This window comes from Odocoileus virginianus, chromosome 7 (assembly GCF_023699985.2).
Source record: "Odocoileus virginianus isolate 20LAN1187 ecotype Illinois chromosome 7, Ovbor_1.2, whole genome shotgun sequence".
NCBI lineage: Eukaryota > Metazoa > Chordata > Mammalia > Artiodactyla > Cervidae > Odocoileus > Odocoileus virginianus.
Window position 1 is genome coordinate 45969849 of NC_069680.1, and position 15426 is coordinate 45985274.

The window sequence follows — 15426 nt, forward strand, 5'->3', positions numbered from 1 at the left end:
AAGGGAAGTAATTCCTCTCCATGCCTTTTCAAATGTCTTTACACACTTGGTTATTTCAGGAAAAGTTGACATGAACTCTGACGGCACCCAGGGGCCCCGGTCTCCTCCCTGCTCAGTCCATTTTCTGAGTTGACTCGAGATGAGCCATGAGGGGCCCTAGTGAACTGTGTGGTTTTTACCTGGAGAAGTGTGTCCCATACTCCGTGCTGCCCCAAGAGCCCAGGGAAGAAGAGAGTGGTCTTAGCTCAGATGGTGCTGGGTCTGTGAGTGGTGGGGTGCTGTGAGCTGTTTGCAGGTGAAATGCCACAGAGTTTTCACAGCTTCTCCAGGAGCAGCTTGAGAGGCAGACAGGGAAACACACTGTGAGAAGAAACCCAGCACAGGACTTGGCGTCTGGGGAGAGAAAAGGGCTCACAATAGCTGCTGTGGGATTTCTGCCTTAAAAAAACTATTTCCAAGGACTTCCCTGGTGGCTCAGACGGCAAAGCGTCTGCCTACAATGCAGGAATCCCAGGTTCGATTCCTGGGTCGGGAGGATCCCCTGGAGAAGGAAATGGCAACCCACTCCAGTATTCTTGCCTGGAAAATCCCTTGGACGGAGGATCCTGGTAGGCTACAGTCCATGGGGTTGCAAAGAGTCGGACATGATTGAGCAGCTTCACTTTCACTTTCAAGGCCTCAGATGACCCCATCGCCCGCATTTCTGGGAGAATGAATTGATTTGGGGCTAAATCTCCAAGATCCTTTTCTAGGTCAGGGTGACTCACCTTGGACTTACTTTTTTTTAACCATGCCTGTGGGAGCGATTTATATGTCAAGAACTTAGAGTACCTTGCTGCATTGAATTGTTGATTCATCTGTCTCTTGACCAGTCTATAAACTCTTTAAGCTTTTTTTTGTGGGGAGAGGGAAAGGGCTCATCTAACTTTTTTTAATGCACAGTTAATTTTTTGAATGGCTAGCACACTTATGTGTTTCAAAAATCAAAATTATAAAATAGGTATGTTTTAGATGTTTCACTTTCACACTGCTGTCTTTTGTATTCTTTCCTGTGTTTTTATGCAAATGAAAGCAAATATAAATATACATGCTGATTTTCCACTTTATCTTAAAAAAGTAACTGCCTACATTTTTACCTAGCACTTGTTATTTTTGTTGTTGTTAATGTATCCTGGATATCTTTCTGTATCAGTGCATAAAGAGCTTCCTTACTCTTTTTTTTATATTCCTTTATATTGGACTTACCAAGATCCTATTGAAATCAATAAATTGTTTGTCTCTTGCATTATGTGCAGTGCCACAACGAATAGCTCTGAACATGTGTCATTTGTTCCCATGTGGCTTATCTGTAGGATATTCTTAGAAGTGGAGTTGTTGGGTTCAGGATTGTAAATGCATTTACAATCTCCGTATATCCCCAGGATCCAGTGTCCATGGTACTCAGAGTCTTTACTCAACAAATAATTTGAGGAAATATGTGGGAAGAACTTTTTCTGGGTTTCTGGCCAGTTCATCGTGTAATCTGTCTCAGAGCTACAGTTCTCTAATGTATGTCCAGGGTAAGACATCTATTCTAATAGAGGTAACCTTGTATAAAAAGGGCTTTTGAATATTTTACAAGCAGCCTGGGTGGCTCAAATGGTAAAGCGTCTGCCTACAATGAGGGAGACCCGGGTTCAGTCCCTGGGTTGGGAAGATCCTCTGGAGAAGGAGATGGCAACCCACTCAAATACACTTGCCTGGAAAATCCCATGGACGGAGGAGCGTGGTAGGCTACAGTCCATGGGGTCGCAAAGAATCAGACACGACCGAGCGACTTCACTTTTGAATATTTTTATAACTAGATCCAAAAAAGAACATTTTGTGTATGCTTCTGCTGAAGTTTTACAAACACACACACAATTGAACTTAGTGAGAAAGTACATCTCCAAACACCAATGAATATGTCACTTTTATTTGGCTCTGATGACTCTGAGTCAGAGTGGGTTCTTTTTCCCTTCTTTCTTCTTTTCTCTCTCCTGCCTTCAATTTTATTTTCTGCCAAATGTTCAGAAAAGTCATCCTATAGACAAAGATGTAAACACCACCTGTTATGACTAATTCACTCTGGTCTCTCCCTGTTTGCATGGCTTGCCACTACTGAAGTAGTCAGAAGCAGTGCAGAGTAGTGAACCGGTAGAGGGAGCCTTGAAATTGTAACTCACTTGTTACCGCCCAGCACTTGCAGGTTGTCAATTAGGATATTAAGTATGAACTGAGTCTTTGAGTTTGCTATGGCTGTGCTTGGCCGTTCAGTCGTGTCCGACTCTTTGCGACGCCATGGACCGTAGCCTGCCAGACTCCTCTGTGCATGAGGATTCTCCAAGCAAGAATACTGGAGTGGATTGCCATGCTCTTCTCCAGGGGATCTTCCTGACCCAGGAATCGAACCAGGGTTTCATGCGTTGCAGGCCGATTCTTTACCAGATGAGCTACCAGGGAATAACTTGTCACTGGGACCTTAGACATTAAACCTAGACCTGATGGCCCTTCATTTGCTTGTCTATAGACTGAGGAAATGGGGCATTATGAGATGTAAAATATCTTCTACACCTGAGTTTTTTTTTATTTAAGGGGTTAATTTTCCAAGATACTGATCTTGTTTGATCCTTGTTGAGTTTTGTTTTTGACATTTCATAGTTTACTCGCTCCTACTTTCATGTAAATTTAGGCTTCATTTTTGCCACTTGTCTTTATACATGATAGAAAGTTTGGCTTTATTCTGTAATCTAGTCATACAGCATGACTTCTGCCACATTTTTCATCAGCGGGGAGCCCCTAAGTCTGGCCTAAATTCAAAGGGAGAATTAGACTCCATCTTTAGATGGGAGGAATATCACAGAATTTATGGACCTATTTTAGAACTACCACATCATGTGAATGTAAGGTGTATATCCAGAGGGAAAAAAAAGTCAGGTCTCTTGAGGCTTATTTCAGAATTTTTTCCTTTACCCTGTTGTAAGACAAAACCTTATAACTAAAATCAGGTGTTTAGATGACATATGAATGTTAAATTTTCAATCTCCTTCAGTTTTTCTTTTATAGGTCACACATTATGTTCTATAATAAGAGAATTTTTACCTTTTCTGTTGGTTTATAAGTCCTGTCCATTTTGTTCTTCAAGTTTTAGAGATAGGAATTAGAAATTATTGAACCAGTGCTTTTCAAACCCTTTTTTTTTTTCTTTCAATTTTCAGGGCAAACACCTTTTGAAAAACAATCTTTCTTAGAGCACCAGTGTATTAAGCAGAGAAAAGCTTAGTTTCCCTGAGTGGACACAGCACCGTTGCCCTGAGGTGGCCTTTGAAGTTCTTCTTAGGAGCCTTGGAAATGATCAACGTAGGCCATCTCTTTCATTTTATAAGGTCACAGCCAAGATCCAAGGAGTTTCAATGATTTGTCTAAGGTTGTGAAAGTTAGTAACCCAGCCAGCAACAGAACCTGGGCTCTTGTTTCCAAGACTGGTGCTTTTTCCATTACTTATTACTTATTTAATTACAAATGATTTGGGATAATTCAGGGTATGGCATATTGTATCAGTGTGTTACTAGCAGCAAACCTTTACATCATTATTTGCTTTCCTGCAGTAGGGGGTGAGGATCAGAGGCCCAGTTCTCTTGTTGGTGCCTCACCTTCATAGAGACTCTTGTTGCTTTGGAGCTGCTCTTGTTGCCTGTGCTGACTGACTCGAAGCTCCCTCCAGTCTCTTAACCATGTGGCCAGTTTACAATGTCAGTCATCATCTCGGTGATGGGGTTGTAGAAAGCTACGTATTACTGATCTCCAACCAGAGTCAGCCTATGATAGCTTCTTGAAAACAGTGAACTGGTAAATTTTGGCTAGTAATCTCACACCCTTATATGTGGTTATATTATGATCCTCACATTTTTAAAAAAATACACTACCAACCCCCACCATAACCCTTACTCTTTTCACATGGCATCAAGTATTTTACTTAATGTTTCTAAGCAACCAACTAAAATTGGCAACAGTATATTAAAAGAAAGGGAAAATGATTACTGCTTATCAGTTTAGCACAGAGTGTTCCCAAGTATTGGCTGAATGAAATCTAAATGACAGGTTCACTGATAAGTGTATATTGTGACTTTTTCTGTGTGTTATGATATTCTATATTGCAGAGAAAGCTGTTTACGATAGAACAAGATTTGCTGTTCTATTTATAATATCAGTTTGAGATTTAATTAATCCTTCATCACCACCGTTATTGGTTTTCTCTTTTGAATTAGGTTTTAATAACCATCTGTGAGAACAGGCTGAAAGCCTGTCTCTGGAAACAATGCCTTGATATTCAGGGACAGGAGAGCAGCTGTGAGCTGTTATTCTTCCTTTCTTAATAACTGAATGTCACATCCTGTAGTTTGGCTTTCATTCACTAATGTGAGCAAAGGACTCTGCCTTTCTTTGTGACTCAAGTCCCATTTACATAGTACGTTAGCATTCTGCACTACTCCTCAGCCCAAGTTACCTTCCAAACTAAAAATAAATTCCATCTGGGCCTCTGGTTCTAACCTCATCCTCTAATCCTCTTGGCTTTGGCATTACGATTTATCTTATGTAAGAATCTCCCCACTCTCAATCTTTGCCAAAATCCAGTTCTCTTACTAACTAAAATTTCTCTCTTCCACCTCAGCGTGATATTAATAAAAATGAGTGGGTATAAAAATGTGTATGTATGCTCTGTGAGTGAATAAGTTAATTTATATGTGAATGAGCCTGTTTGTATCTAATAGTGGGTGTTTATAGCCAGGTTGAGAAGGGTGTGTGGGAAGGGATAGGAAAGGGTAAGCCTGGTGAAGAGGAAGAGAAACTAGAGGAGCCTCAAAAAGTAATAATGAAACAAGACTGGTGTTGGAGAGAGGTTCTTTTCTGCAGCTTTCTATCCCTTTAATAACAGTTGCCACACATAACACATAACAAATCATTTGCAGAGCTATCTAATTTTACTAACTGATGAACTTCTGTCTGATTTGTGCGTAAAGTACAAATTGCTAGAAATTAGATATTTCCATATTGAATAAAGGGTATAAAACTAAATTATAGAATTGAATTAAAGAAGGTTAATCATCTGTTTTATTCAGTATATTATCACTGTCTTTGTTCTCTCTAAATCACTGAACTGTGTTCCTCAATGTGATCCTCTGACTTGCATGTTAGAAATGAGATTCTTGGGCCCTACCCCAGACCTACTGAATCACAAACTTTGAGGGTGCCCAGTAATTTTTGTTTTAGTTCAACAGGGTCTTCAGGTGATTCTGATGTACAGTAAGGTTCAAAAATTAGTGCTCTTGAGTGTAAGAAATAAGCAGTTCTGTGCTGTCTTCTAATGTGAAAAGTTTGTTTTAAAAGATACTCTAAATTTGAAGTCAGTGAGAGATCCAAAGATAATGCTTGATTGGGAGAGTGAATAAGGAAGGAAGAAAGAACCTCGTAGCTGTTAACTGCCGTGATGTTTGTGTTCTCTTAATTGAAGTATATTCTGATTACATTACAGTAATGGAATTACATTTCATTATTGTAGAATTTAGAATCTACAGAATATTAATCTATTGGTTTGTAAGTATTAATGCTTGACAAAATATTGTAACCAAAGTAAAATGTTTAGTAGATGGACTTAGCAGCAGAATGGAAGGGACAGGAATTAATAAGCTGGAATATGGAACAGTAGAAATTACCCAATCTGAACAATAAAGAGAAAATAGATTGGATAGAGAAAAATAAATCGTCTCAGAGACCTGTGGGACTGTAATAAAAGATAGTACATTCTTGTCATTGGAGTCTTAGAAGAAGAGGAAGAAGAGGGTAGGCTGAAAAAGTACTCAAAAAATAGTTGAAAACTTCCCACACTTGACAAGAGACATGAACCTCTAGGTTCAAGAAGCTAAGCAAATCCCATACAGGGTAAGCCCAAAGAGATCCTCATCAAGTCGTAGCATAATTAGACTTCTAAAAACTAAAGACAACAGCAACAAAATATTGAAAGGTAGCCATAGAAACATGATATATTTACTGATGGGGGAAATCTTTCAAATAACAACTTCTTATCAGTAACCATGGAGGCCAGAAGGAAGTGACTAAGAGAACTGCCAACCCAGAGTCATATATCCTATACCCAGAATGCTATTGTCAGGAATGGAGAGGATATCAGGACATTCCCAGATGAAGGAAAACAAACAGAATTTGTTGCCAGTAGATGGTCAAAAAGAATGTATTAAGAGGTTCCCTGAACAGAAGGGAAACAATGAAAGAAGCAACATTGAACTCAAGAAAGAACATGTTAAAAAAATAAATAAATTTAAGAAAACCATTTTAAAATTATGCACAGTTGCAGCCTGGAAAACTTAAGGTGGCGCCTTATAGTATCAATTTTAGGAGCTTTATTTGGTGCATTTAACGCAACTGGTAATTGCAAAATCCACTTTGCCTGTGTAAGAGAAAAATATAGACTGTTAACTTGTTGGCCCTATGAAATTCTGCACTTGATATTTAGTATATACTCTACCTTCATTACTTCTGGCAAAATTTCTGCCTTAGCACTCAGTTGCATTCTTTTTCCTTTTCTGTTTATTATGCTTTAATTCTGAGGACCATATGAGGGTAGAATATATTAAAAATTACCAAAATTTGTATAGGCAAACCATTTCCTTAAGTTGATGGCCAAATGTTAAAATGTTATTTTTCATATCATTTATAATCTTGTCACAGTCCACTTAAACGAAGTTTGGTTAGATTTCAGTGAAAATTATCTTCCAGAGTAGTATTTTTTTTTTTTCCTGGCATGGGGGGGTAACTTTACTACAGTTAGTATGTATGGTGCAGAATTTCATGCAAATGAGGTGTGCCAGCAGTGTGATAATTTAAACGTATTTAAACAAAAACAAAAAGACGAATGCACAAACTTGCTGCTGCTTAGATCACTGCAGCTTATAGGACCCAGTTTCTTTTACTGATTTCAAAACAAAAGAAAAAATAATAAAAAAAGTTGTGCCTGAAAAAAAAAAAAAAGAAAAAAAAGAACATGATAAGCAAAAAATACAAAAGACTTTCTGTTTGGATTATTTCTCTTTTTCTCAATGATTTTTAGGAAATATCTCTAGGTGCTCATCTTTTGTTGTATGTATTTCAGATTTTCCCAACTTGTAACTTACACTTTTTTAATTCAGATATGTTTGGTGATCTTAAGTTTTTAATTTTAACGTAGTCAAAAGTATCAATTTGCTTATAGTTGCATTTTTTGGTTACAACTATAAAAAAAGAAACCTCTTTGTCCTAAAAGCAGAAGGATTCTCCTATTCCTAATTTATAAAGTATGTGATAGGGATTCAACTTCATATTTTCCCCATGTGGTTAACCATATTTTCAAATTCTTTGTTTCTTCCAATGATCTGCCATATATTTCATATATTGAACTTTTATGTGTGGATGGATGTGATTCTGGGTTCTCTATTCCATTGGTCAACTTATCTAATCCTATGTTAGTAAAACACTGTCTTGGTTACTATAACCTCAAAAAATTTTTGAGGGTAGAGCAAGATCCCCTTTTTTTACTCTTGTTTCTTTGGAAATGCTGTAGCTATTCTTGTGTGTTTGGCCTTCCATATGACTTTTAGAATAAGTTCACCAAGTCCAAAGTATTGCTGGGATTTTTTAAAAGTAATTTTATTAATTTATTTATTTATGGCTGTGCCGGGTTTTCGGTGCTGTGCAGGCTTTCTCTAGTTACAGTGAGCGGGGGCTGCTCTCTAGTTCCGGTTCCTGAGCTGCTTCTCGTTGTGGTGGCTTCCCTTGTCTCGGAGCACAGGCTCTAGGGCCCGTGGCCTTCGGCAGTTATGGTTCCCTGGCTCTAAAGCACAGGCTCAGTAGTTGTGGTGTCCAGTCTGTTGCTCCATGGCAAATGGGATCTTCCTGGACCAGGGATTGAACCTATGTAACCTATGTCTTCTTCCCTGGCAGGTGGATTCTTTATGTCTGAATCACCAGGGAAGCCTGGGATTTTACTGAACTGTTTCGAATCTAATAACCAGTTAGGAAAAATTGTCTTCTTTATGATCATCAGCCACAAATATGGTATTGCTTTCTATTTATTTAGATCTTTTTTTCGATCTGTAAACAAACTTTTAGTATTTTCTCTATGGAGATTTTACAATTTATTTATCATTACTGTTTAATAGTTTTACAAATTTTAAAGACTATATTTTGTAGTTTGTTGCTGATGTTTATAAATGCAGTTGACTGTTATATATTGGTTTTTTAAAAATCCATGCACCTTGCTAAACTCTTAGTTATTCTATTTTGGATTATTGGTGATGTTTGGAGATTGTTTTGGATTTGTCTGTGTTTATAATTAAATCATTTGAAAATGATGGTGTTTTTTCTTCCTTTCTAATCCTGAGTCTTTAATAAAATTTTATAATAAATAGACAAAGTTATTTTCAATAAATTACTCATATAAGAAATTGTTAAGTTTATATTCCTTAACTGCAATGGCATAAAACTAGAATTAATAATATAAATTTAAGCATACTGGCTGAAAAAATTTTTAATAGCTTCCTTAATTTCTATATTAAAAAAATTTAAGACTGAACTTACAGGTTTAGAAAATAGCAACTATTTAATATGAAAGTACTGCATCATAAATTAGAAGACTAGAGCTACATTCAAAATAAAAGTCAAGCCTTCAGTATTTTCACTGTGAAATAAAAGAGAGAGAATTAATTGGCTTCCAGTGTTGGACTGCTCCAGGACACAGTCCCCAGAGCTCAATTCTCAGGCTTCTTCTCTGTTTACCCTCTCCTTAGGGATCTCGTTAATTGAGCAGTTTTACTATGAGCTATAAACCTTCACAGCTCCCCTGCACTCAAGAGTCATATCTACTCAACATCTGCATTTGGATGTCTCATAAGCATCTTACCTTTAATGTGGCCAAAAGAAAACTTTCTGACTCCCACCGACCCCAACTCCTGAAAAAAAAAACAAAACTTCCTCTAGTGGTCTGGCATCCGGTCCCATCACTTCATGGCAAATAGATGTGGAAACAGTGGCTGACTTTATTTTTCTGGGCTCCAAAATCACTGCAGATGGTGATTGCAGCCATGAAATTAAGACGCTTACTCCTTGGAAGGAAAGTTATGACCAACCTATACAGCATATTAAAAAGCAGAGACATTACTTTATCAACAAAGGTCTGTCTAGTCAAGGCTATGGTTTTTCCAGTGGTCATATATGGATGTGAGAGTTGGACTACAAAAAAAGCTGAGTGCCCAAGAATTGATGCTTTTGAACTGTGGTGTTGGAGAAGATTCTTGAGAGTCCCTTGGACTGCAAGGAGATCCAACCAGTCCATCCTAAAGGAGATCAGTCCTGGGTGTTCATTGGTAGGACTGATTTTGAAGCTGATACTTTGGCCACCTCATGCAAAGAGCTGACTCATTTGAAAAGACCCTGATGCTGGGAAAGATTGAGGGCAGGAGGAGAAGGGGACAGCAGAAAATGAGGTGGTTGGGTGGCATCACTGACTCAATGGATATGGGTTTGGGTGGACTCCAGGAGTTGGTGATGGACAGGGAGGCCTGGCGTGCTGCGGTTCATGGGGTTATAAAGAGTCAGACACAACTGAGTGACTGAACTGAACTGAACTGAGTGGTCTAGTGTTCTCCATTTCAGTAAATGGTCCCAGTTAATGGTCAAGCTAAATTATCAAAGTCATCTTTGGCTCATTTTTCTTTTAACAAATCCTGGCATTCCTACCTGTCTGCCAACACATCTTCCTATCATTCTGTATTCAGAATATGTCACAAATCCAACCATTTCTCATCAGTTTACTATGCCCAAGCCACCAGCTATCTCTGACCAAGCCTATTGCCTTACCAGGTATTGATAGATATTAAGCTATAGTAACTGAAATTATTTCATACAAAAATTAACAGGTCAGTAGAATCATATGCATTAACCAGTAATAGGCTCCAGAATATAGAAGAACTTAACATATGATAAAAGTATCAAAAAACAGTGTGCAGTGACATACTTTTATACATGGTATTCTGAAATGGGCCATTTAGGGAAAAAATACATTTTATATTGTATTACCTCATAAATTCTAGAAATGATAAAATTTATTGAGCATTTACTATTTGCTAGGCAATGTGGTAAGTACATCCTTCACATGTACTGCAGTGGGAAAAGAAGCACAGATTAGAAGAGATACATGGTCATCTGCTCTCTAGGTCTCTAGGAAGGGAAGGCTTGGATTACTAATCATAAAAAATTACCAAAAAAAAGATTACTAAAGGAATATGTTGATAAATTAAGTAATAGAAGTATTATTTAAATACTTTTCAGTTTCCAAGACTTGGGGGCACAGTTGGGGAAGGAGAAGGTGTATTGAATTGAGTAGCATTGAAAAATATACTCTACTGTATGTAAAACAGACAGCCAGTGGGCATTTGCTGTGTGACACAGGGGGCTCAAGCCTGATGCTCTGTGACAACCTAGAGGGGTGGGATGAGGTGGGAGGCGGGGGGAAGGCTTAAGAGTGAGGGGACATGTGTATGCCTGTGGCTGTTTCCTGTTGATGTATGGCAGAAACCAGCACAATATTGTAAGGCAATTATCCTCCAATTAAAAATGAATAAAATAAGAAAAATTACTTTTCTGTTTTCAGACATAAAATTAAAAGGCAAACAGATTTAAAAGAAGGTAACAGCAGAAGCAGCATTGTTTTTTAATCTCCCTGAATCCCTAGTAAAACACACATACCACCTCTAGAGCAAAATTAAACATCTTGGACATCATTTACTACAAAATTAGCTTGTAAAATGTCCCTGTAAACCCCAAAAGATAGCAGGACAAATGACCAGGGTCAGAAGATGTAAGCGTGATGTAAACAGAAGGAAGCATCGAGGCCATTTGACGGACTCGAGACCAAGAGAGCTTCCGAATAAGCAGCAGGTATTCATTGGATAAGGGCTTTCCTGGTGACTGAGATGGTAAAGAATCTGTCTTCAATGTGGGAGACAGGGGTTTGATCCTCGGGTGGGGAAGATCCCCTGAAGAAGGGAATGGCTATTCATTGGAAAGCTCAGGAGGCCAACTAGAGAACAGAAACTGAAATTGGAAGGGGTTTTGCCAAGAGCAGGTGCATGCAGGTGGCCCGTGTGAGGTCTGAAGGGAGCATGTAACCCCTGTGAATTCTCCCAACTAGTACTTCCTTCCAGGCTGGGGGTGGGTGTGGAGGACATCCTGAGATTAGAATCAAATTTGAGCAGCTCTAGGACAATAGCAATTAAGGACAGAGAGAGAAGACTGGAATAAAAGTGGAGCAGGGAAATGGCCTGGAATCCCAGAAAGCAAACTATCATATATTTGAGTTCTACATAAAAACAAAAAAAGGAGAGCTACACCTCCTTCTAAAAATTTGGGGAAAATAATTTCAAATCAAATTGGCTACAAAATTCTATAATTTTTAATTAAAAAATTTTATTTTAATAAAAAAGCAGAATAACAGCCACTTGAACAATGAGAGCACATCTGAAACACATGCCCGCAAAAAAAGATAAAATTCTATTTCAAAGTGAGCTAAAATTCATTAAGAAAATGATATGACACCTGAAAGAATGCCATAAGTTAGAATTGCAAAAAATGAAAACTGAAGTGACAATAAAGGAAATAATTAGAATTTAATTTTAGAAATAAACTGGAAGGAACATAAATGCAAACAAATGTGAAAGCACCTTATGAGACCTAAAAAACAAGAAAATATTTAACATTTAAAAAAGAAATGAGGAAAGAGTTATAAAGAAATAGATATTAACAAACATTGGAATAGACAGAGCAGGGAGGGGCTGGTAGCACTCTATTTCTTGACTGGTTAGTGTTTCACAGGTGTTTGCCTTGCAGTAATTCTTTAAGCCATGCATTTGTTTAATGAGCTATCTCAGTACTTATTTTATTTTGCCATTATAAGGTTATGAAATGCAACAAAAAGGCCAGTCAGTGAACCAGTGAATATTTGGGGGAAAAGAAAAATACATAAACTGTTCATGCAAATTGATAACAAAGTGCTAAAACTCCCAACAGAGCATCGCAGATGATATAAATAAGTGATTTGCATACACAGTTGACCCTTGAACAACATGGCTTTGAACTGTGTGGGTCCACTTACAGGCTGATTTTTTCTTCAATAAATTTCAGTATAGAAGTACTGTATTCCTACAGAATCTGTGTTTGGTTGAGTCTGCAGATGCTGAACCGAGGGTGCAGAAGGCCAACTGTAAAGTTATGTGAGGGACTGGTGCCCAAGTTCTGCACCATTCAAGGAGCAACTGTATTCAGAAAGCTAATAATCACTAAAAACATCTAGTCTCACTGAAATAATAATCTCTAAAAGACATAATTTATAGGAAGGGAGGCATCAAAAGAAAAATTCTGTATTATATCTGTTTTTGTTGTTGTTCAGTCCCTAAGTTGTGTCTGACTCGTTGTGACCCCATGGACTGTAGCCCACCAGGCTCATCTGTCCATGGGATTTTCCAGGAAAGAATGCTGGAGTGGGTTGTCATTTCCTTCTCCAAAGGATCTTCCCAGCCCTCTGGAGGTGCAGGGACTGAACCTGCATCTCCTGCTTAGCGGGCAGATTCTTTACCACTGAGCCACCTGGGAAGCCCCATATTATATCTGTAAATAATTTTTAATGTCATATGATTTTTCTATTGTGGGTGAAATTGGGTAGGGTGACAACAGACTCTCCCAGCAAGTGCCCTTCAGTGTGGTAGGTTTTTCTATTATATGATCCCAAAGTGAATGCAATACAAAATAACCTGTTTTCTGTTTATGTTGACTTAGCATGGCATTTTTATAATTTGGAAAAGTTTATGATTAATTACACTGAATACTTTATCCTTCACAGTGAGAGACCTACCACCAATTTCCCTTGATGTTAGACAAAAACAGCGCATCTCCACAGATCCATTATCATCTGAAATGAAAGCCCCAGTTCTTCCAGAACCCATCCTTCCAGTTCAGCCCAAAACTATGAAGGACTTTCTGTAAGTTTTGGCTCATTGTTACATGTAGACATATAGTCAACTGCATGTCGGCACTTCACATAATTTAATATTTTTGTGTGGGAAATTAATTGAACTTATGGCTCATATGGTATTATAAGAGTGAATGCACCAAAGACTAGATGTCTCAAGTTGAAGGTGAGAACAAATATATAATTAACAGGTAAGGGATAGATAATGTTGCAACAAAAGAAACACTAAATAAGAGAAAATGAGTCAAAATAAGCAAGCAGAGATGAAGGAATGTGTCCTTTTTAAAAAAGATTTCATTTGCTAAGTGACACACAGACCATAAAAGCTACCTTGCTGCTGTTAAGTTGGTACAAAAGTAATGTTGGTTCCGGCCATGAATTTTAAGTCATTATAACTAGGCTCAAACATATCTTTATTAATCAAAATGGGAACTATTACAGTTGACACATTTTTGCCAACAGAAGTAAGCTCATTCATTCCTGTAGCATAAAAGTCCATGCTTCAGAATTCGCCGAACTCTTGGAAAGTATTTTCTCCCTCCTGCTGGTTGTGGAGATGTTTTCCCTGCAAAAAGTTGTCAAGATGCTTGAAGAAGTGGTAGTCAGTTGGCAAGAGGTCAGGTGAATATGGCAGATGAGGCAAAACTTCATGACCTAATTCGTTCATCTTTTGAAACATTTGTTGTGTGATGTGTGGTCAGGTGTTGTCATGGAGAAGTGGATCCCTTCTGCTGACCAGTACCAGCTGCAGGCGTTGCAGTTTCCAGTGCATATCATCGATTTGCTGAGCATACTTCTCAGATGTAATGGTTTCGCTGGGATTCCAAAAGCTGTAGTGGTTCAGACAGGCAGCAGACCACCAAACAGTGACTATGATCTTTTTCTGGTGCAGGTTTGGCTTTGGGAAGTGCTTTGGAGCTGCTTCTCTGTCCAGCCATTGAGCTGGTCATTGCCAGTTGTCGTATAATATCCACTTTTCGTCACAGGTCACAATCCAGTTAAGAAATGGTTGGTTGCGTAGAATAAGAGAAGATGACACTTCAAAACATTGGTTTTTCTGATTTGCAGTCAGCTCATGAGGCATCCATTTATCGAGCTTTTTCACCTTTCCAGTTTGCTTCAAATGCCGAATGACCTTAGAATGGTCAACATTGAGTTATTCGGCAACTTCTCATGTTCCTCATATAAGAGGAACAGCTTCAATAATGGCTCTCAGTGGTCATTGTTAACTTCCAATCGCCAGCCACTATGCTCCTCCTCTTCAAGGCTCTCATTTCCTTTGCAAAACTTCTTGAACCACCACTGCACTGTACATTTGTTAGCAGTGCCTGGGCCAAATGTGTTGTTGATGTTGTGAGTTGTTGGCACTGCTTTATGACCCATTTTAAACTAGAATACAAAAATTGCTCAAATTAGCTTTTTGTCTAACATCATTTCTGTAGTCTAAAATATAAAGTAAACAGCTACTAATAAGTCATTAGCAAAAAAACATAAAGCAAGAAATGTGCATTAAAATGATGTATAGTAACATAACCACATTTATTTAAGAGTGTTTTCCAATATCAAAGGGCAAAGTTCAACAGTGCAAAACCACATTTACTTTTTGCACCAAGCCTGGAGAATCTCAGGGATGGCAGAGCCTGGTGGGGTGCCGTCTATGGGGTCGCACAGAGTTGGACACAACTGAAGCGACTTGGCAGCAGCAGCAGCAATAATAAAAACCAAATGGATACTCGAAGGACTAAATGAGAAAGAGAAAGTTGGGACAGAATGTAAACAAAATCTGTCAAGAAATTTGACTATAAAGGAAAGAAAGAGAGATAATTATAAGGAGCATGGCAAATGAACTTTTTAAAAATATTTATGTATGTATTTTGCCTATGCTGGGTCTTTGTTGTTGCGCATGGACTTTCTCTCGTTCCAGCAAGTGGGGGCCGCTCTCTAGTTGTGGTGCATGGGCTTCTTACTGCAGGGTCTTCCCTTGTTGCTGAGCACGGGCTCTAGGCGCACGGGCTCTGGGCTCAGTCATTGTGGTGCTTGGGCTTGGTTGTTCCGTGGCATGTGGGATCCCCCCAGACCAGGAATCTAACTGGCGTCCCCAGCATTGCAAGGTGGATCTGCAACCATTGGACCACGAGGGAAGCCCAAAAATGAACTTTTAAAAAAGCAAATAAATGGGAAAGTTGAAGCTGGATTAATATCTTAATCCAGTTAAGACTTATGAATTCAGAAACTACATATTTACATTAACTGGAACACATTCCTGTATTCAGCTTCATTATTTCAAGTTGCATGTTGGGTAACATTTATCTGTAAAGAACCAGTGCTGTATTATC

The 15426-nt window shown here is 38.4% G+C and overlaps 1 protein-coding gene across 2 annotated transcripts in view; it reads left to right on the top strand.

The window, feature by feature from the left end:
- HECTD2 (HECT domain E3 ubiquitin protein ligase 2) overlaps positions 1 to 15426 on the top strand; it is a 73494-nt gene that overhangs the window by 27488 nt on the left and 30580 nt on the right. For both annotated transcript variants that reach the window (XM_070470640.1, XM_070470641.1), the window contains one exon: positions 12962 to 13100. In XM_070470640.1, coding sequence (XP_070326741.1) covers positions 12962 to 13100 — 139 coding nt within the window. The remainder of the gene's footprint in view (positions 1 to 12961; positions 13101 to 15426) is intronic.